General features: G+C 45.7%; 1 protein-coding gene across 1 annotated transcript in view; it reads right to left on the bottom strand.

Moving 5' to 3' along the window:
* Positions 1-21,937, bottom strand: part of PTCHD1 (patched domain containing 1) — a 51,143-nt gene extending 29,206 nt beyond the window's left edge. Inside the window, exons 1-3 of the mRNA XM_055337299.1 lie at positions 21,872-21,937; positions 21,581-21,656; positions 20,810-21,161 (exon numbers count right to left, since the gene is read on the bottom strand). Of these exons, the coding sequence (XP_055193274.1) occupies positions 20,810-21,160 (351 nt within the window). The 5' untranslated portion in view covers position 21,161; positions 21,581-21,656; positions 21,872-21,937. The remainder of the gene's footprint in view (positions 1-20,809; positions 21,162-21,580; positions 21,657-21,871) is intronic.
* Positions 21,938-22,257: the final 320 nt, after the last annotated feature.

Here is a 22,257-nt window from a genome sequence, read left to right as displayed (position 1 = left end):
CCAGCCTCAGGATACCGCTGGGTGTATAGACCCAGGGGTGGAATTTGGGGATCAGAAAGTAAGCATATATTTAAAGTTCTCCAAAGTGATTGTACCATTTTACATTCCCACCAGCAATGGGTGAAAGTCCTAGTTGCCCCATATCCTCAGCAGTCCTTAGTATTTATCAGTCTGAAATTTTTACCATTCTGGTGAGCAGTCACCGGTGTCTCCTTTTGGTTTTAATTTTCATTTTCATGATGCTTGAAGCTGAGCACCCTTGCCCATGCACATTAGTCCTGTGGCTGTTCTCATTTCCAAAGAGCCTGTTTGAGAATTTTGCCCCTTTGGATATTGGGTGGTTTTGTCTTTTCCTTATTGATTTGTAGGATTTGTAGGATATCTAAATCAAGACAATTGCTCCAGAGGCTGCCTGGCATGCTAGTAAGAACCTGACATTGGGATCATACAGACTTGTGTGTTAAGAAACTAAGTTAGTGACCACCTGATAGTCTTGAGCAGATTCCCCTTCCTGAGCCTGTTTCCTCGTCATCAAAATGGGATCACTATCTAGAAGTATGGTTTCCTTCTGAATGGGACAATGGAGTGAGAGTGCCTGGCAGAGGAGCACATCACAGGTTCTTAGTAAATGTTGGAACCTCTCCCCACCTCAGTCAGAAAGCATAGCTGGCACTTTTGCCCATGGGTTGCTTGCTATTCATGAAACACATGATAGTTTTCATTTGATGCCTGGAAATCCCATGTTCTTCCTGGCTGACTTAGTGGTGTTCTTGTCATAGAGCTACTGCCTGTCTCTTGAAGTGAGAGTTTCATTCTTTGTGAGAAGTGGCATGTGTCTTTTTGTGGGAGGCACGATGGCAAGGGTTGCTATCACGAGATTCTGCATGCCTCATTTGATGTGAGGCAGGGAGGATCTGCAGGGCACTTTTTAGAGCCCCATCCTCTATGAGGGAGAAGTGGCTGCAGGGCAGCAGCTGTAAGAGGCAGATGGCTCTGGAAAGGGCTGCCTAGTGAGCAGTCAAGCCCCAGTCTCCAGCCCTCCCTTCCAGGAGTTTGGACTTGGGAGGAGTAATGGGCCTGGCTCTCGTGTCGCCTCCTCCAGGAAGCCTGCCCTGGGAAAGCAGATGAGGTCTTTCCTGGTTCCCTGTATCTGTCATCACTTGCCATAATATAAGGACATTGTCTTTCAGCACTTTTGAGTATTATTCTTTGTTACATGCCTACTCCCAGCACAGTGCAGGCACACAGTACTCAAGACCGAAACATTCTGGACAAGCCAACAAATTTTTGTTCAGTTGCCTTGGCATCACCAGCATGCATTAAACAGCTTTCATATTGGTGTCCCGAGACCTAGTTAAAGACTATGACTGATTGGACTGAGCAGAAGTACTAGCTAGTTTGCGGGGACTCCCAGAAAAACGCAAAACAAACAAAAAGGCAAACCAACAAGGGGAACTGAACACATTGGAAGATGACTGCTACAATCAGTATATGTACTTTTTATGTCTGAAGGTAAAGGTGTTCTGGCAATTGACACACAAAACTAAGTAGCATAGCAGTGCTTTTCCAGCCCAGCCCTCAGGGGAATACACAGCCAGATATTAATATATGCAGCTCCTGAAAGAACAAGACATTAGAATTAGGAATAAAGAGATTTTTAAACTCTCAGTCTATCATTTCCTCTCTCCTTTTTCCAAGCTTTAGTAGCTTTATCAGAATCAATATAAACAAGCCTGCAGATCTCCAACTAAGTTTAGATTCATTTAAGAAATGGATGAGCTTAGGTGTTACTCTGTTACCTTGCAAATAACATAGCAAGTAGAAAGCTGAGATGGAATAGAAGAACCTGGAACACAGAAGTATCCCTGTAAATGCCACCTTAACATTTTTTTCACATCAACCATTTAAAAGAATTGTTAAACCCTGCGATGTGCTTATGTGTTATCATAGTGGAAACGAGTGGGTTTTGTAACTTCTCCTTTTAAGTTAACAAATGGGCAGAAATGCCCTTAAAGGGGGGAAAACTCAAATACTAAAGAACAGACCATTTTGAAATGGAAGCATTTTCACGGTGCTTTGCACACAACTTTATAAAGACAGCTCCCAATAGGCACCAAGCAACTCTCAGTAGGGAAACCCCAGATTGTTTTTATGAGTGGAGACTGGTGGCTTTGGCAGGTTACCCTGTAAAAGACAATCCGTTAGCCATCGGCTGCTTCCCACTTGCGGCTCTGAAGGCCTGGTACATGCTCCCAGAACACCTTCCGTGGAACCTGGGGGCTTATTAGCAAAGAGTGCTGACTTCAGAGACTCCATGTGCCTGCTGCCCTGCTGCCCCAGGAGAGTGGGGCCAGTGACCACACTCCACACTTCTTTGCAGAGTTTGGATGGATTCCAAAACACAGCCTCACAGGAGCAAAACCCACCCCGTCTGACATGAAAGAGTATCTGGGTGGGTTTAGGAGAGAGGTCAGGAGGGGCTTTCTGGAATCTGTGGAGAGAGCAGCAATCAGAAAGAAGCAACCTCCCCTTGTTCCCAAAGCATTCAGCACAGCCTCCTGAAGATTTCTTTGTTTGTATAAATATTTCAAAGTTGGGGGCTAACAGTTGTTTTTAATAAGCCAAGGTGATGTTTAGATGACACGAACAATTGAACTAAGGTTTTATTTTCATTTAAAAATCTATTTGTTTAGATGAGCCACGGGAAGACAGCGAGGTTGCAATGATTATGGATTTATACATTTTTCACTCCCAAGTTTTTACAATTTTACTCAACATAAAACAAGTGGAAGAGGAAGGGCTACCTCCCTAATTTATCCTGGCTGTCTCTTTGCTGCCTCCTCCTCCTCCTCTGCTGGTTAGCAGCACGACTGGATGGAAAACCTGTGAGGTTTACCCTGCACTTCCCGCCTCCTCAGCCGGAGCCAGCTGCTCTCAACCCTGCTCATTTGAACCACCTGTAGAGTGCTGCAAACTCAGATGCCTGGGCCCGGCCTCACCCCTTGGAATTCCAGGCTCTTGGCGAGGGCTCAGGCATCTGTCTGGTAAAAAGCTTCTCTGGGACCTCGACACACAGCCAACGTTGACAATCCCTGAATCACTCAACAAATCCTGTTGATTTCTCCTCCAGAATCTCTCAGATCCATCCTCTTGTGTTCCATTTCCATTGCTCTTGATTTGCTTCTGGCCCTGGTAATCTACCTGGACCGACAGAAACTGTCAGTCTTCCCAACTGCCACCAGATTTATTTTTCTAAAACACAAATTCAAACTTGTCATCCTTCTGCTTTAAATCCTCCAATGGCTCCCTTACGAATGAATGACGGAGCCTGTTTATTTCTTAGATGATGATGGAGAACAGCTGCTCCTCATCCTAGGCAGCAGGCTCTCTCTTGGCTTCAAGTGCCTTCTTTTTAACTTTTTATTTTAAAATAATTTAAGACTCACAAGAAGAGGTAAATATAGATCAGAGTTCCCGTGTATCCATCACCCGGCTTCCCTGATGATAACTTCTTACATAACCATAGCACATGATGAAAACCACGAAACCGACTTTGGTACAATACTACTAACTACAGGTCTTACTTGGATTTCTCTAGGTTTGTATGTGTGGGCATGCACTTAGAATGCTATGACATTTTATCCCTGGGGCTAAATACGGTTTAAAAAGTATCTTTTTTAAATGTAGCAGTGGTTCTTAACCAGGGTTCCCACAGTATTAGTTCCTGGGGGACCTTTAAAAAAGTAACCATGTCTGGCCCCACTCTAGACTATGCTTTTTAAGTCCAGCATTTATCAGATTTTCATGTGTACACAAATCAATTAGGGATCTTGTACAAGTGCAGGCTCTGATCTAGTAGGTCTCAGTGGAGCTGGAGATTCTAACACGGTGCCAGGGGATGTGGCTGCTGTTGCTGCCAGTCTGTGGACCACATGTGGAGGAGGCCACCCTGTTCCCAGACACACAGAATGAGAATCTATGGGAGTGAGTCCTAGACCTAGTATGTGTGGATTCCTCTCATGATTCTAACCATGTAGTCAGGGTTGAGAACCGCTTAGGTACATGATGGAATCTAAAGCCTATGTCACCATTGGAGGTCACATAGAACCATTTTAGGTCATGTCCGTCTCCTCTGATGAGCCATCCAAATGCTAACCAGCTTTTAGAGTTAAGAAATCCTTCTTTCTACATAACCCACTCAGTTTTTCTGAAATTCAAAAGTACCCAGTGTGAACTCTCTCAACTTGCCTTTCACTTCCACTTCAATTTCTTTGCTATACTTTGCCCACCTTGAGAAGGTAGGCAAAGGGAAGGTGAGACTCTTTGTTTTCAAACTCAAATTCTACTAAAGGGATGGCTTCCGATTTACCACCTAATCTCTTTTCATTCCCTTGTCAGTTGCCCTTGAAGACCACAGATATTAGACACATGCTCACTTTCTTTAGCATTTGACAAGATGTACTTTCAGCTACCAACCTTGTTTTCTGTCCTGCAGAGAAAATCCCAAGCCATCAGTTAGAAATTACCTTCAAATTGCTGCCACCACATCCATGCAAATATCCACATCCATCTGTTTCTGTCCTCTCATCTGTGGAAATCAGGCCATGACCCTCCCTCTAAGACCCATTTCTTCCATTGGGTTCTGGCTTTCCTTTCCTTCTTCTAGTCCGGTTAATCTCCTCTGTTTCTACTAGTTCCTTCCCAAGAGCTTTGAAATATGCTCATGCCTCTCTCAAGTTAAAAAAAATATATATATAAAGGCCTCAGTGACCCCACTTCACTTCCAGCTTCTGCCATATCTCCCCTTCTGTAAGGAGCTCTTTACATTTTCTGTCTCCAGCTACACTTCAGAGAGTGATTCATGCTTGCTAACTTCATTTCCTCACCTCCCACTCATTTCTCAAACCACTCCAGACTAGACTCTACCCCAGCACTCAACCAAAACTCAACAATGACTTCTAAGCATGCACTAATGGCTACTTTTCAGTCCTCACTTCCCTAAACTCCCAGCAGATACTTACAGTTAGGGCAATAATGTGGGGTCAAAGTAGCACTTTAAAAATATCTAAGGTGGTTAAGCATGTTGAGCTTTTCAAAAGGAATCCAGTCGGCTCCATTGAAGTGTGGGTGTGCTTTCTTCACTGCTGCATCCTCTACTATGTGCCTGGCAAGCAGAGGTGCTCAATAAATATGTGGGGTTTGACCTAAACCCTCCCTCTCTGCCATGATGAATCCCATGACACGATTTTCTCCTCTCCTCCTACCTCTTCACCTGGCTTTCTAGTGTCTGTCTGACTCCTCTACCTTTGCCTACCTTGTAAACCTGATAGTACTCAAGATTCTGTCTCTGGTACTTCTGATCTTTTCAATGCAAATGCACTCCTCTTAGGCAATGAATTCCACTGCCAAGGTTTGGCTTGTTACCTTTATGCTGTCCAATCACTGGTTCACATCAGTACCTCACCTCTCTTCCAAACTGCAGATCTGAATTTCCAGCTGTCTCCTAAAGATTTGCAAATCCATATTATGGCACTGTTTCAACTGGTATATATCCAACAGCGGAATCTTTTCCTCTAGATTTTTCTCCCACCTGTTTCCTATTATGGTCAACAGTGTCCTTTTTCTGCTTACCTAGGTGGGAAAACTCTAGGCCACTGTCACCCCTTTCCCTTTGTTTACTTGCACATCCAATAACCTCAAGTCCTATTTATTCCACTTCCCTATTTTAGGGGTAGTATTTTCCATGTGTTTTGAAGCCTATCAGTTCCTTGGTTGTCATTAGGGGTCACCAAAAAATAAAGAGCATACACGACCAAATAAACTTAAGAACTGCTGAACTGGACAGAGTTAAATAGATTTCCTTTGAAAGCCTTTGATATGCTAATGTGATATGCTAATGTGAATTCAGTATGGGGGATCTGACATGGAGATACCCTAAACATTGTTTCCCAGTGTTATTTCATCTCAGAACCCAGTTTTTTTTTTTCAACATCAAAGGAAACTGCCCTAAAACACATTTTGGAAAATGGTGGTCTAATCTATCTCCTTTTTTCTCCTATAGCTATCCTATTCAAAGCCTCTTGCTTACAGACTTAAAGCAGTTCTCTGGGTGGAGGAGGGATCTCCCTGTCTCCAATATCTTGCCTCTCCAACTTAACCCCTACACTTCTATAAGAGCTATCCTTATAAAAATTGAATCATGACTCTCCTTGGATTATTAGACATCCTTCCCCTTCCTTCTGCCCTTACTGATTTTCTGCCTGCCTGGCCTGTCAATTACTCACAGAGGAATGTTGAAGTCTCCAACTATAATATGGGTCTGTCTCTTTCTTTCAGTTCTATCAGTTTTTGCCTCATGTATTTTAATGCTCTGTTGTTAGGTGCATACATGTTTAGGATTTAAGGTCTTCTTGGAAAATCGAATCCCTTTATCATTATGTAATGCCCTCTTTATTCCTGATAATTTTTCTTGTTCCAAAGTCAGCCACATCTGAAATTAATATAGCTATCCAGCTTTGTTTTGGCTAGTGTTAACATGGTATAGCTTCCTCTATCCGTCTTTTTATTTATTTATTTATTTATTTATTTATTTATTTATTTATTTATTTATTTTAAATTTTATTTACTTATTTTATTCACGAGACACACACACACACACACACACACACACACACACACAGAGAGAGGTGGAGACCAGGCAGAGGGAGAAGCAGGCTCCATGCAGGGAGCCCGATGAGGGACTGGATCCCAGGGCTCCAGGATCACACCTTGGGCTGAAGGCAGGCGCTAAACCACTGAGCCACCCAGGGATCCCCTCCGTATTTATATTTAAAGTGGGTTTCTTATAGACAAGATAGAGTTGGATCTTGTTTGTTCTTGGTCCCCTCTGACAGTCACTGTCTTTTAATTAGTATATTTACACCATTCACATTTAAAGTAACTACTGATACAGTTGGATCAATATCTATAGTGGTTGTAACTGCTATTTCATTTGTTCTTTCTTTTCCTCTTCTTTTTCTGCCTTATCTGGTTTTAACTGAGAATTTTAAGTTATTACATTTTATCTCTTCCCTTGGTATATCAATTTTACTTCTTTCCTCAGGATGCCTGGGTGGCTCAGTGGTTGAGCATCTGCCTTTGACTCAGGGCGTGATCCCATGGTCTGGGATCAAGTCCCACATCGGGCTCCTGCAGAGAGCCTGCTTCTCCCTCTGCCTGTGTCCCTGCCCCTCTCTCTATCTCATGAATAAATAAATAAAATCTTTTTTTAAAACTTTAAAAAAATTTTACTTCTTTCCAAAAAATGTTAGTGGCTGCTCTAGTACTTACAATATATATTTACACCTAATCTAAGTTTATCTTTAAATAATACTGTAATTTCCTCATGTGTAATACAGTTGGGATATAGTGGAGTATTTCCAGTTCCTCTCTCCTCTCCCTGGTGACATAGCTGACATTCATTCCACTTAATCTATATGTTATAATCACCTAAATACGTTGTTACTATTATTGCTTTTAAAAGTTATCTTTTAGATCAATTAAGAATAAGAAAATTAAAAGGGCTTTATTTCACCTTTTATTCCTTCTCTAACACACTCCATTGATAGATCTGAGGTTTTGACCCATATAATTTTTCTTCTGGCTGAAGAACATTTCTTGCAGGAGAGGTCTGCAGGCAGTGAATTCTCTCAATTTTTGTCTGAGAAATAGTTTAAGCATAGTTTTGCTGAATCTAGAATTTTAGATTGGTGAGATTTTTTCCTTTTAACTCTTTATAAATATTTCATTCCACTATCTTCCTGCTTGTGTGGTTTCTGATGAGAATTCTGATATAATTCTTATCTTTTAAAACATTTTTTAAGATTGTATTTATTTATTCATGAGAGACTCAGAGACAGAGATGCAGAGACAAAGCAGAGGGAGAAGCAGGCTCCCTGCAGGGAGCCCAAATGGGGAATTCAGTCCTGGGACTCCAGGATCACGCCCTGGGCCTAAGGCAGGCACTAAACCACTGACCCACCCAGGCATCCCTAATTCTTATCTTTGTTTCTCTATGTGTACAGCGTCCCCTCCTCTGGCCCTACACCAGGCTTCTTTCTAGATTTCCTTTTTGTCTTTGATTTCCTCTAGTTTGAATATGATATGTCTAAGTGTGGCTTTATGGGTACTTACCCTCCTTCCTGTTCTCTGAGCTACCTGGATCTGTAATTTTGTGTGCATCATTAATTTTGGAAAGTTCTTGGCCATAATGTATTAATCGTAGTTATTTTAAATTTCCTGTCTGATAATTCTAACATCTGTGTCATATCTGAGTGTGGTACCGAAGATTCCTTTGTCCCTTCAGACTATATTTTTTTCCTTTTGGCATCCATGTAATTTCCTTTTCTAAAACTGGACATGTTGTATCAGTTAATACCAACTGAGGCCTTTACAGTGAGGATTTATGTTACTCTAGGAGTTGGGATGTATTTAATGTTTGTTGTGGCTGTATATACCAGAAGCTCCAAATTCCTTCATTGTCATTATTTTTGTTTGTCCTCTTGACCTTGGGCTTCCCTAAGTACTCTTTCACAGAGAGAGTTTGTCTTGCAGCTGTAATCCACTATTATTATACTGGAACCTTATTGACCTGGTAGTGAGATTTAGAGAGGGGAAATGCTATATAATAATCTGATGAAATTTCAGTCTTTAAATGGCCCTGTGTTTTGAGGCTACGACTTTCACAAATATTTCTCCAGGGGTAGTTTTTCCCCCCTCCCCTACTTCCTTCCCTGGATGTAGCACTTTTAGTCTATTTCCTTAAAGTCTTGACACCTGTGGACTCTCCCCCTCCCCCGACACTTAGGTGAGACAGAAAGGCTGATGGGGGCTTCAGTGGCAAGGAACCTAGGACAAAAGTTTCAGAATTGTGCTCTAGCTAAATCCTCTTCTTTAGAAAGTAGGCCTCTGGTATGGAGAAGACTGGGTGGATTTCACAGTGGTTACTCTTCCACCTCTCCCTGTCAGAGCTTCACCTTGGGAATCTGTTAGGGTTCCTGGAGATGAAAGCCAAGAAAACATGAGCCTCCTGATTCCTCTCCCTTGAAAGAGAGTGACTGTAGCTCCCAGGAGTCTCGCACTCTCATGCTATTCCACACTCAGTCTCCATCTGTTTGTCAAAAGTACCATTTAAGCATTTCTATCAGAGCATTATGCTTCAGTTAAGCAGATTATGTCTATGTCTGTATGGATGTTCCTGCTTCTACAGGTTTTGGGGTGAGTTTCTCTGTGACCTCAGTTCTCTGATGTGTCCAAGAGGAGTCACTGATTTTGTCCATGTTTTTCTTAGTGTACAGATGGGAGTGACAACTTCCAAACTCTTTACATGTTGAAGTGGAAACTGAAGGTTCTCCCCCTTCCTCTGTTACCAACTGAAATACTGCCTCAAGGCCATCAGACACCAGGGCCTGATGCCTCACTCATCTATTTCTGTATTTCGTGGTGACAATCTGGTGTAGTTGTTTTTAAATGATGCTTTAGAAATCAGTCCTGTGTTTGCATCTTGATTCCACTGCTTATTAGTTAAGCCATAGGATGTATCAGTATTTTATCAGCAGCAGTGTTCAATAGAACTTTCTCTGATGATGAAAAGATTCTTTACCTTTTCTGTCCATTACAGGTACATGTGGCTATGGAGTATTTGGAAAGTGGCTACTGCAGCTGAGGGAATGAATTTCTAATTTTATTAATTTAAATTTAAGGCCAATAGCCACATGTGGCTAGTAGCTTCTGAAATGGATGGAAGAAGTGTAAACAGCAGGTGAGCAGATATCCTATTTTTTATTCTCATTGGGTCTTTCAAAGTAAAAATATAGATGTGTGCAATATTATACTATCTGGGAGTTTGAGACCATGTCAGCAAAGCTTCTGCTTCATAAAAGGTAGTCACTGACTCTACAGGTACTTTTTACAAAAGGAGATGGGTGATGTGAAACATGTCAACCAACGAAGGTACTTAGTCTTTTCCCCTGGGAATACCCAGAGGCTTGTTCTCTTCCACTGGACAAACGTGTGTATTTGGTGTAGGTATTATGAGATTAGTGTGGCTTTAGGCACATTTCACTTTATGAATTTGTTCACACATGTATCTTCCAACCCTGTGATGATGATGTTGCTGATCCCACTTTCCAGGTGAGGAAATTGAGACCCTAGAGAGCTTAAGTGACTTGATGAAGGACACATTAATGGTTCACAGCTTCAAACAGACCTTTGGGGGCTCTGAAGTGCTTATTCCACTATGCCTAAACCACTATTTACTGAACTGCACTCCAGTTCTACTTTACTTCTCTTTAACATCACTGATGTCATACAGTAGTTGAGACTGAACATTAGCTTCCAGGGCCCCTCCCTGTGGACATCTCACCTCTAGCAACCACAGAGCTGGGTCCTTGCCTCAAAAATGCAACAGGCAGCTCCTATTTGTACCCACTATGCCTTCTGGTTTGATATAAAGAAAGTTTCTGCCAAGGTAAATGGCAGGTGGCCCTGTGTGGGAAGTCTCTGGAAAAAGGAAACTTGGGTAATCACATGGTGACGGTAGCAACAACATCCGCAGCATATGTATGTGTGGGTAGGGGGCTTCTGTCTCCTCTCTGCCCCATCTCAGACTGTCTTTTCTTCTTCTCAGCCCTTTTCCCCTAAACTCCAGCCCTGAGGCAGCAGAGAAGGCCTTCTGTCCAATACACTTGCCTTAAATTGCAAGCTTAAAAGTTTCAGACTTACATAGTACCCTTCACACAGTAGCTTTTGCAGCATCCTTCAGAATTAACTGCTAAGCAAATATATTTTGCACCCCACTTATATCTGTGGGCCAGGTTCTTACAGAGAGGGAGACTGGATTTTTGAAATTAGACCTGGCAGCTACTTACTGAGCTGCTTTAATAGAAGTGGCTCTCAGAGTCACTGGACCAACAGGAACAGCATCACCTTGGGAACCTGTTAGAAATGCAAATTTTCAGGTCCTACCTCAGGCCTATAGGATCAGAAACTCGGAGGGAGACCCAGAATTTGGACAAGCCCTCCAGGGTATACCCGCTCAAGCTGGAGGGCCACTACCGAAGAGCGTGGAAGCAACGAAATGGCACTGAGTAATTAGTCAGGATGCACACAGGTTCCTCGGATCTACCAAGCCACTGCTCCAGTCAGTGTGGTCCTCAAACCAGCAGCAGCAGCAGCCCTGGGAGCTTGTTAGAAGTGTAGGATCTTAGAATTGCGGTCCCAGACCTACACTGAATCAGAATATGCATGTTAATAAAATTCCCAGGGAATTCCAAAGCATATTCAAATTTGAGAAGTGCTAATCCTCACTTACACTGAGGTTAGTTCCATTTGAAGAGTTCAGGCACAGAGAACCAGGTAGGCAGGGGAATTTTCTTTGGTGGATTTGATTTTGATCCTAAATAATTACAGATTTCTTTTATAACCCCACAAAAAGAAATTTTAGAAAGGGGAAGGTAGGGGAAATGCACTGACCTATATGATTAAAACCCCCAGTCAGCAAAATTTTACATTTCACAGTTTCAAAGGGCTTTACAATGATCACTTTGCCTGGTTCTCCTGATCTCTAGCAATTCCGAGGACACTTTCCCTTTGAAGTGCTTGCAGATCTACTTATGTCGGCAAGATTTCTCTGGGAGACACTGTAGTCATGTAAATTAAGCGAGAGAGGTGAGTTAGCAACCCTCTCACCTCCATAGCTGGAGAGTCCCCGTCTGGCATGCTGTGAGGAGAGGTGAAGGAACCCTTGCAACAGGAGCCTGCAGCCTCCCAGAGCTTTTGATTCCTCAGACACTTCCTGGGCCGGAAGAGAAGGCTTCCTTTGTGTGTGAAGCCCTGTCAAGCATGAAGATGAGGTTCTGAACCCCAAGAAACCACCTTGGTGAGGTAAAATGCAGCCCCCACCCCCGTGCCCACTGACAGCTCTGCCTGCCTAAGAGCTTAGGAGCTGCATGTTCAGCAGTAGGATGAATCCAGTCCAGTTGTCTGTCATGACTGCAATGGAGTCATTAAAAACCAACAAATGGCCAATCTGAGTATTAAGAATGTAGATTGAGCACCCATTATGGCCTGCTGGGTCAAAGAAAAAAAAATGCTTGCACGTTATTTACTCACCAGGCAATGGTGGCTCTGGAGGAGTTGGCACTTATGGAGGAATAACAGGCATTTTCAGGGCCAAGAGCAATAATGATAACACACCCTACAGAAATCTGTGGTTACCATGGGTTTGTCAGATACCGGATCTTAGTGCGTTCCTATCATCAGTGCGTGTGGAGGACGCTGTTATACTCAGGGGCAGATGACGAACCTGGGCAGATGAGGTAAGTTACTCAAAGTCATATAGGGAAGTTGGGACTTGACCTGGGCTTTCCTGACTCCAAATCCAGTGTTCCGTCCACAACAGCTATGTCTCAGCTTTGCTACTCAACGTGTGCTCCGCTGACCAGCAGCATCACCTGAGAGCCTGTTAAAAATCTAGAGTTGGGAGTCCCTCCCATCCTGGGCTGAATCAGGGTCTTTATTTTTCACAAGGTGTCCAAGTGATGTGTGGATACATTAAAGAGTCCAAGAACAATTCATCTTTTACTCAGCATAACCACTCGCTTAGATGCCAAACCAAAACAAGAACGAGAACAAAAGGCACCAGTGCAAACCTCACAAAATTAAAGTACTGGGTATCATAAAGATTTTTTGAGCACTTGTAGTGATCGTTCTGTAGCAGAGATGAATTTTTTTTCCTTGAGACAATTAGAAGGATTTGGCGCAGCTGTGGTATTTGGCAAAGTCGTGGGGCCCGTGGGAAAACGGGCAAAGGAATCTCACCTTCAATGCTGAGAAATTAGCAGTTCTAGTGTGACCAAAATAAATCAATAGAGAAGGGAGAGCACATTTCCCATCCTATAAACTGTCAACTGGCAATAATTTATTAACTACCTGCTGCATACTCCACATTGTGTTAGGTTCTAGGAGAAATTTGGGAGCATGAGACATTGTTCCTGCCCTTAAAGAGCATATGATCTTGTTTAAGAGAAAGTATCCTGTGACAATACAGCAGATTATATAATAATGTGTAATAAAGCATTAAGGAGTATGGACATGACTGTAAGCCAGATAGATTTAAGGGAAGGAAGGAGCAATAACTGTGGGAAGTCCTCTTCAAGTAGGAAGCATGTGAGCTAGACCCAAAGTAAGGAGTGAATGCATTTCTAGGGAGCAGAACAACAAAAGTGGATGTATGGAGATGGGGTTATGAGAAGGAGGCCTGCAGACTTCTCTTGTATTCACGAAGGGAAGACAAGTGAGTGGCTGGATCCGGGCCACTCAGACCTGGGGGTTTGGCATAGAAAACGCCAAGTCCTGGTGGCATCCAGGCCCTGTTGGGAATCATCTTTATCACCATCCAGTGACAGAACTGAATTTGAAAATGACTGGGTTTTCAAATCCAAGAAAAAACAGCTATGCTGGATCATTCTTGCCCACAAGCTCCATTAAAATCGGGTCACAGGCCATTTTGTTGAGTGAAGGGATGAACATCCCCTAGAAAGTGAGCCCTCAGCTCCTGAGGCGTGTAACTCTAGATGGGCATAAAACCCTTGGGGCAGACGCTCTCAGCTCATTCTCACCTCCACATCCCAAGTCCTCTTACTGTAAACACTGCAGCTCTTTGCCTGAGGCTTTTCTAGAGCAACAATTCTGATTCTAGGGACACATACAGCATCTGGAATGGTCAGAAACTTCTTTAGTGCCTCCCCCAGCCCCGCAGCTAATCAATTGACAGTGGCTAGACAGTTAGGAACAAATATCCAGCTTCTTCACCCACAGGTGCGCTAATCTGGACATCTATTCTACAGGGTCTCCCAGAGTTCCCCAGGGACACTGAGCCCCAGGTGCCCACAGTGGACCCTTGGCTCCCCTGATTGTCTGCCTGCTACTCCCTGTTTCGTGCCCCCACTTTTTCACAGGGATTTTTGGCTATCATCTCCCAAGATTTCGTATGTGCCTACATTAAAATCCTCATCTCGACTATACTTGGAACCTGCAAGTTAAACTTAAAGTGGAAGACCTCACAATGGGGATCTTTCAAAATACCAGAGACAACATTCTCAAGAGGATTTCTTAGAGAGCAAGAAGATAAAAATAGCTTCCCTCTTCCCTCATTGCCTCCTTTTGTTCAAAATATGAATTCTGAAGTTGAAGGCATGATATATTATTCAGGGCTTCCCATATCAAATAACAACTGTGTTGATTTCCTTTTCTTTTTTCTTTTCTTTCTTTCTTTTTCTCTTTCTTTCTTTCTTTCTTTCTTTCTTTCTTTCTTTCTTTCTTTCTTTCTTTCTTTCTTTCTTTCTTTTTTTTTTTTTTGTCTTTTAAAGGTTAGAGATTACTCACCTCCCCTGCTGGTCATTAAATCAGTCTGGCAGGAATCCTCGGAAGTTCTGTGGCCTTCAGGGCATGTGTGCAGACAGGCCTGCTTGCTGTGATGTGCTAGCAAGCAGGTGACTTCAAAGGTCTGCTTTGAGCCTATCTCAAGTATCACTTGGGGCTCACACTGAGCCCCAAAGTCAGCTACCAGATGGCACATCTCACAAAGTCAAAGTTGATCAGATTCCCCAGCACCCTGCACCTCCCTAGCTCCTGTGCCGAAGGTTGCTGTACCCTGTCAGGCAGGAGACAAATGACTCCTTTTGGCTTACTTCTCCATCTCCTAGCTAGTGGACGGAGTCACCAGTCAGATGCTCAGCTGTTCTGTGAGGCTTGCAAGTCTGGTGAGTCCTGAGAGGTTCAGTTTTTGTGTTAATTTTTCAAAATCATGTTTCTCTTACTCAAATGGGGCATCTATTAAGATACTATGAGTCATTAGAAAGGTTGGCTTCCTCTAGCACTATAGCATTTTTACATTTCAGTTTAAATGAGCAGTTTATCCAGATTTGTCCCCAGTGCTCACCTGCATGGGGAAGTGAGAGATTGCTCCCCAAATCTAAATGAGACAGGCAGGGTGGGTATTCGAGGATACTCCTCACACCACAGAAATATGCTTAGAAGTCAGACAACCCCAGGATGACACCATACTTGGATTATTGGGATGCTCCTCCTATGACATGAAAGGACAACGAATAGTGATCTCAGTCTTTCCGTGATTTTCCCTTAGTGCAAAATGAAAATGCAAAAGGCAATTGGCTGGCCCAGGAGATGCATAGATGCTGCCCTCTCAGGCTCATGCTTAATCTTTTCTAAGAGTGTCTGCCACTCAGATCATTCACCGAAGGGACTGGGCTGCTCCAGTCACCATAGTACCTGTCACCAGAAAAAGCACCCTCAGATGCTAAGAGCAGATTCCAGTGTCAGCATCTGCAGAGAGGACGTTTACGATGGCCTCCAAACCCAGGAGTCTTTGGTCCACTGTTCCTTGGATGTGGGCTCTTTCTTTTTTCATTTCGTGTTCAGAAAAGGCAAGCAGTTGGACCAGGCAACAAAGCACTGCCTCCTGCCTTCTGTGCAGGTTGCCGCTCACAGTGGGGTCTTACCTGCTGTCAGGAGAAGCCTAGCATAGTGGGTGACTGCTACAGACTGAGGGTCAGGCCTGCTGGTGATGCTCTGGCAAGTCTCAAGCCCAGGGTGCATTGAGCAGCTCTGCCGTGCAGGCAACTAGACTGCATTCGGTTTCTTGGGTTCCTCTCCAGCAGGGTTTAGACTATAAAGGACAGAGGTGTGAGAGAAAGCAAGACAACTCCATCTTGGGGAGGATTACGGAGAATCAGATCTCTGCCCAACCGCCCAAAAAAGCATCTCCTCAGAGGTCATAGTATTTGTCTCCAGCCAAAGTTCTATAAGATGTGAACTTCTCTTTGGCATTTTTTCATTTTACGTAATCAATGCAGCTGGAAAAAAAACCCTAATAAAACCAGAGAACACAAAGGAACCCCTTCCAGCAGGGTTTGGGGCCAGATTATTCTTTTCCACAGGGCGCTGTCCTATGCCCGTGGGATGTTTAACAGCATCCATGACCTCCACCCACCAGATGCCAGCAGCAGCCCACCCCAGGTTGTGATGGTGAAAAATATTGCCAAGTGTCCCCTGGGGGCCAAAACCACCCCTTGGTGAGAACCGCTGCCCTCCAGGTTACTTAACAGTGTTCTCGTCCAGAAACTGCTCCAGTAAAGGGGGTTGGAAGACAGTATGGGAACTTCTTGATGTAAAGGACCAGAGAGTAACATTTTTAGGCTTTGAGAACCACATGCTATCTCTGCCTCATATTCTTTGTTTTTGTTTCTTTTTGTTACAATATTTTTAAAAAAATATAAAAACATCCCTGAACTCAAAAAGTAGGCTGGAATGGGCCCATCCTCAGCCTATAGAGAGGAGTGATGGCCCTTCCTGCAGTGACTACAAGTGCTGAGACAGTGTCTGGAAACGCCTGGGATCTGGATCCAGCTACCAAGTCTCTAGGACTGTGAGCTAGCAGTTCTGCTGCCCTTCTTGGAAAGCCTGAATTAATTAGTTCCAAGTTAAATTCTGTTAATCTTGTTTTACAACTTAGTTCTATTTAATGTATTCAAACATAAAAAGTAAAAAAAAAATAGAAACTCAATATTTGAACAAAATGAGATTCTCCTGTAAGTGGAAGAATGTCTGCATAGTGAGGATGTGTCCTTCCACTGGTTTGGAATTCGATATCCTATGAGGTTCCTTCGAAGAAGAAGAAGTTGTATAAAGGAAATGCACCCCCCACACACAATTTCAAAACTGAAAGATGTTTTAATAGGATAACAGAGGTTATCAAGGAAGGAAGAATGGTATCATGGCAAAAGAGAAGCCTAGAAACTGCCTGTAAAGCTGCAAATATAAGGACATGTCATTTTGAAAATACATTTCAAAGTAGTTTCTATGGAGTTGTCTTCACCCATCACAAAAATGTCTGAATAAACTAGGGCAGGTCCATCTGACAAGTATTTATTGAGGGTTTACAATGTGCCAGGGACTGTGTCAGGCGCTGGAGTCAAATCCACCTGGACAGTGAGCAGGGCTCAAAGAGGAAACAGCTTCACCCAGAGATTTTTCCAGGAAAATTTTATCTATCTTTCTCTCTTGTGTATTGCTAATTCCAGATATCTTACACTTCACTTTGGGCATTTAGAGTTTCTCTATGTGGATTTTCACTGACACTGGACAGAATCAGTCAAGAAAATGTCCTCATGGCTCAGTTACCACTGTTAAGACAACATTATGAGATCAGAATGAGACTTCAGTCAAATATATTTCATTTGGACTTAGAAAATGTACATTTTAAGTTATTCGAGTAGTTTATCATATGGGTGGCAGTAAATTATAGTGAAGAGTACTGGACTGGGAGTCAGAACCCTGTCAGGTCCTGTTTCTGTCCTCATCTTCTTTTCATGGACAAGTCAGTTAATTTCTAAGGAGCAGACTTCTCATCTGTAAAATGGGATCACAGCACTTTTACCCTGAGGCTCTTGCTGTATTTAAACATACTATGTGTTTCTAACTTACAGAGTGGCATAAAGGTGATATCGTTATTATAAGGACTGGGCTAAACTGGTTCTTCACTCTACACGGATGATTCTGGGATATATCAAATATTGTCTTGGTCACAGCCCTGATCAATTACCAATAAGACCTTCTTACACTTCATTTTCGGTGATCAAGAAGAAACATATTTATAAAAACTCATTAGGCGCTGCTCTGAAATTTGCTCTAGGATGAACATCATGGATTTTCTGTTAAAATACAATAATGAACTAAATTTAATCTTCTAGTGAAATGGAGACTTTTAAGGATGTCCAGAAATTAATGGTTGATCCTTCACCAGCACCATCGTGTCTCACCCACCTTCACCCCAAATTACATCTTTGTCCCACAGACTTCAGAGGAAACCACTGCTGAGGACAGTCACCCCCTCATAGTTTGGGGTGGAAATCTATGCTGCAGAGTCTGAGGATGGCAACTATGTCACTTGCACAAATCTGAGAAAGCTTCTCCAAGTGAGATCAGCTGGATTTTCAAATGTGGACATTTTTTTTCTTTGTGATACTCAATTATATTTTAAAAAATCTACCCGGGTTTTGTCGTCATCGCTTCCCAGTCTACTTTTGCTCAGAAAGTAGCTGGACTAATGTCCCAAGAAGGATCTCCTTCATAAAATGGGTACAACTGCCGAGCACTGGGAGGAGTAAATGACACAGCCCTGCAAGGTCCTTCCTCTGGTTTCGTAATGGGGCCTGAGGAAGCCTTATAAAACCCTGCTTATACTCTGTCCACCTTGTTTCAAATGTGATGCCATCAAATGGGCAGGAGCCGGATGGTGCTGTGTGCAGTGTTAGCTGTCAGGGCCATCCTCGATGCCAGCAGCAGAGTATCAGTATAACACTAGTACAGGCAGAAACAGGGACTGTTTGACTACTAACACCTTTTATAAAGGACAAATCTTAATCTAATGGAAAGAAAGGAAAATAATGATAAGTGCTCCCCACCCCACCCCCCAATTTATATCACCATGACTGCTGGAGTTTTCCTGGACCCCAGTTTCACACCCACCATATATAGGAGTTGGAAGTGGAAAGGCAAAATGGATATGTGAAATTGAGGCAATTCCCTCAGTTTCCTAGGTCTGAGTTTTTATAAACTGTATGAATTCATTTGACCAGAGAGCCATCAGCTTGAAATGGCTTCTGACCACTATTTGACTTGCTTTTGATTTTCCCCAGACACCTCGCACATGAAAAACCATCTCAAATCTGAAAACAATTTACTGACAAGACCGCTGTCCTTTAAAGTTGCCCTTTAGCCATGGAGGCAAAGACAGCCTCCCTCTCTCCAGACCCAACTTTCTCTGATAATATGGTTTTGTGTCCTGGACAGATCCAAATCAAATAGGAGAGAAACAGTCATGTTGAAAAGAGGTCTGATGTGCCTGTTGATGTCTCATTAACCTTGAGAGTGAATGTAACTGGTGACTGCCCGTCACAGTGGCGTGACGGTTTGTTAGGGGGGAAAAAAGCCGGTGGAAACATCACCTCGGGGAAAAAAAATACAAAGAGAAACATCATTTAGTAGATCATCTATCAAAACATGGGGCAGCTTTCCAACTGTCAGGACTGGCTAAATTATAGTTTCCTTAAGCCTGTGATGAAACTACTACGTGTTTTCTTGAGGAAGCATTTGGGGCAGTATTTTACTGTGTGTCAGAATATGTTCACTGAAGTATTGGGACCCCCCCCCCAAAAAAAAAAACACTTCGAGGTTAGAAGCATAATCATGAGAAAAGCAAGTATTTCCGGACCACTGTTACTAAGGTTCCGTGATGATGTGTGTGCCACTGAAAATATCACAAGCCACCTGGACGTGGGAAGGTCCTAATTCCACTGAGTCCATCTTCAGGTTCCCCTCATTCCTAATTGCTGATTGGTATCACCTCAACAGAGAGAGGCAAGGAAATAACACAGGAAAATGAGCATGTCTCCAAGGATAGAGGGTTACCTGTAGAGGAAAGAGGAGACAGTTCCCCAGGTTCCCTGGCTGCCTCCCCTTGGCACAAACGGACTAGAAGTCTAAGTGTCCTCTAATCCCATATCTGGACTGAGACCCTGACAAAACCAGCACCTTTTGTGCCTCTGCCCCAGGGCTCCAGCTGGGACTGGTTCTCATCAGTCCTCCGCAGAGGGGCACCATGAGTAAACAAGCCCCACAATTCCCACTGGGGACTTGGATGGAACATTCTCACCTATTTTTGCTTTCCTCTCTGAAGGTCTCCACTTTACCATCTCTAGTCCTCATTCCTCTGCTTTTCTAAGGAACTTCCTGAAAGTTATCACCATTAACCTCACTTTTCACATCAAATTTCCACCTCCGGCTGACGGCACAACCTGTTTCCACGAGTGTCACCCTCTAACCAGCTGCTTGGTTTCTTGTGCTCTCCGTAGGGCCACATAGCCTGGCTTCTGTCCTCACCCTTCTGGCTCTGCCCCTCACCCTGACGCCCAAATGCACCCAAATAAAAGTGGATTAACCAAATCTCTGTCTTCCCAAAGAAGTTTGGGCATTTCAGAAGAAGGGAGCTACTGAGCAAGGCAAAATAACTGCGAATGACAGACATCATTTCCTACCCCGGGAAGACAGAGATGGCCACCTCGCTCTGGGGAAGAGGGCGGCAGGGCAGCCCCACATCCTCGACAGGGACCACACTTCTTTCTGGCTGGGCATGAGGCCTCTTCCTCACCATCCCGCCCCACATTCCTTTGCCCCCTCACGGCCCCTCAAAGCAACCTTTCCGAAATCACTCCAAAGGCCACAGGAAGGGAGTAAAGAAATGGGGAGAAGGGAGAGGAGGGTGTCTGAATACCGCCCCCCCCAAGCGTAATATTTTGTTTCCAAGTACCAGGACTTTCTAGAATGTCTTCTCTTGTTGCGCTCCTTCCTGGCCCAGTAACCCCCCAAGCCTCCCCACCCCCAAGACCACTGCAACCAAAACAAGCGCACCGACCACAGCACGGTGGCTGCCGCCGCCCCAACTGTTGCAGCAGCTGCCGGGGTGGCGGCGACAGCGGCGAGGGCAGGGCCGGGCCCGGACCCGGACGCTCCCCGCCCAGGAGTCTAGGAGGCCCCGGGCGGCCTCCGAGGGGCGCGCGGTGCAGGGGAGCCCCTGCGGCAGCCGCCTGGGATGGGAGAGGCGGCGCTCCCTGCTCGGACCCCCGCGCGGAGCCAGCCCAGCCGCGGCAGCGGCGCCCGTGGAGGCTGCCCGCGCCCGCCCCCCTCTCACCTTTAAGATCAGGTCGGTGTGATGCTGGTCCAGCATGTTGGCTTTCTGGAAGGAGGTGACGATGACCCGGCCGTAGCGCCCGGGGGTCTGCAGGTCCGAGTAGAGTCGGTGCTTGGAGCGGTTGACCGGGAAGAGGCTGTTGACGAGGTTGCGCTCGATCTTGGCGAGGCTGTGCTGGGGCGCCAGCAGGTGCTCCACGCTCTCCTCGACCTGGTAGCGGCTGAAGCTGGCGCCGAGCAGGATGGAGATGAGCACGGGCGCCGAGGCGAAGAAGACCGGGTGACTGGCAATGAAGTGGCCAAGCCGGGAGAAACACGTCCTCAAGCCCCTGTGCAGAACCTGCCGCAGCATCCTAGAGCAGAGCGGGCGCGGGAGGAGGGCGAGGCGCACGCTCGGCGCGGGCTCGGGCGGCGGCGGCGGCGGCGGCGGCGGTGGTGGCGCCCGCGGCGGCGACGGCGGCGGCGGCGGCGGCGGCGGAGGCGAGACCCGGAGCTCTCCCGGAGCCGCGGCACCACCATCGGGGAGTCCCGCGCCGCGCCTCGGGAGGGTCCCCTCGGGCCGGAGACACGCCCTCCTGCCCGCTGCCGCGCCGGCCCAGAGAGCCCCCCAGCCTGGCGGCCTCCGCGCCGCCCCCACCCCGCCCTACCCCGTGCGCCCTCCCCACCCCCCGCCGCCTCCCAGCCCGAGGGGCTCCGCGCGGCGGGGCCGCGTCCCGGCTCAGCGCGGGAGGGGCCCGGAGCTGCCCCCGCGGCGCGTCATGACCCCACTCACCCGACCCCCAAGGCCAACGACGGGGTGGCGCGGGGAGCGGCGGCGGCGCTATCTCGGGGAGACTCTGCGCGCCAGCCTAGGAACACGAGGACGGAGAATTCCAGGCTACACCCAGTCCCCTCCCCTCCCCGCGCTCCCCTCCCCCGGCCCGGCCCGCCTCGCACGCCCTCCCCTCCCCTGTCCTCCTCCGGGGAGACCCAGAGATGAATAAAGAAATGGCCCTGATTTTCCAAACAAAAAGTAAAGAGTTCTCCCGGGGGGCGTCGGGTGGACCCGCTCAGAGCCAAGTACCCCCAGAGGCGGAAAGGAGGAGGCTGAAGACTGCGTGCGCCCCGGCTCTCGCCAGGCTCAGGTGGTGGCGCGCACTGGCTGGTGCGGAGAGGGGGTGGGGAGCGAAGACGCTCGAACGTGGAAATCACGCCTCCTCTCAAGTAAGAGCCATTTAAATTATCCCCAACACTGCAGCTGCCGCGGGACCACGGGGTCCGAGTGTGCGTCTGGGGCACGTCCACCCAGAAGGCTTCCGTGGAGAACCTTTCTTCTTGCCCTTAACTAGGGTCGCTCCAGAGTGTATTGGGGTTGGGCAGTTCTGCTGCGCGCCCCTCAACCCGCGCCCCCCCCCCGGTCCCCCAGTAACAAAAGTGCGGGTACTGCTGGTCAGTCGGTGGAGCTCCCGA

Source organism: Nyctereutes procyonoides, unplaced genomic scaffold (genome assembly GCF_905146905.1).
Source record: "Nyctereutes procyonoides isolate TBG_1078 unplaced genomic scaffold, NYPRO_anot_genome, whole genome shotgun sequence".
Lineage (NCBI taxonomy): Eukaryota > Metazoa > Chordata > Mammalia > Carnivora > Canidae > Nyctereutes > Nyctereutes procyonoides.
The sequence above is the reverse complement of the archived record's forward strand: the minus strand, read 5'-3'. Positions and strand labels throughout refer to the sequence as shown.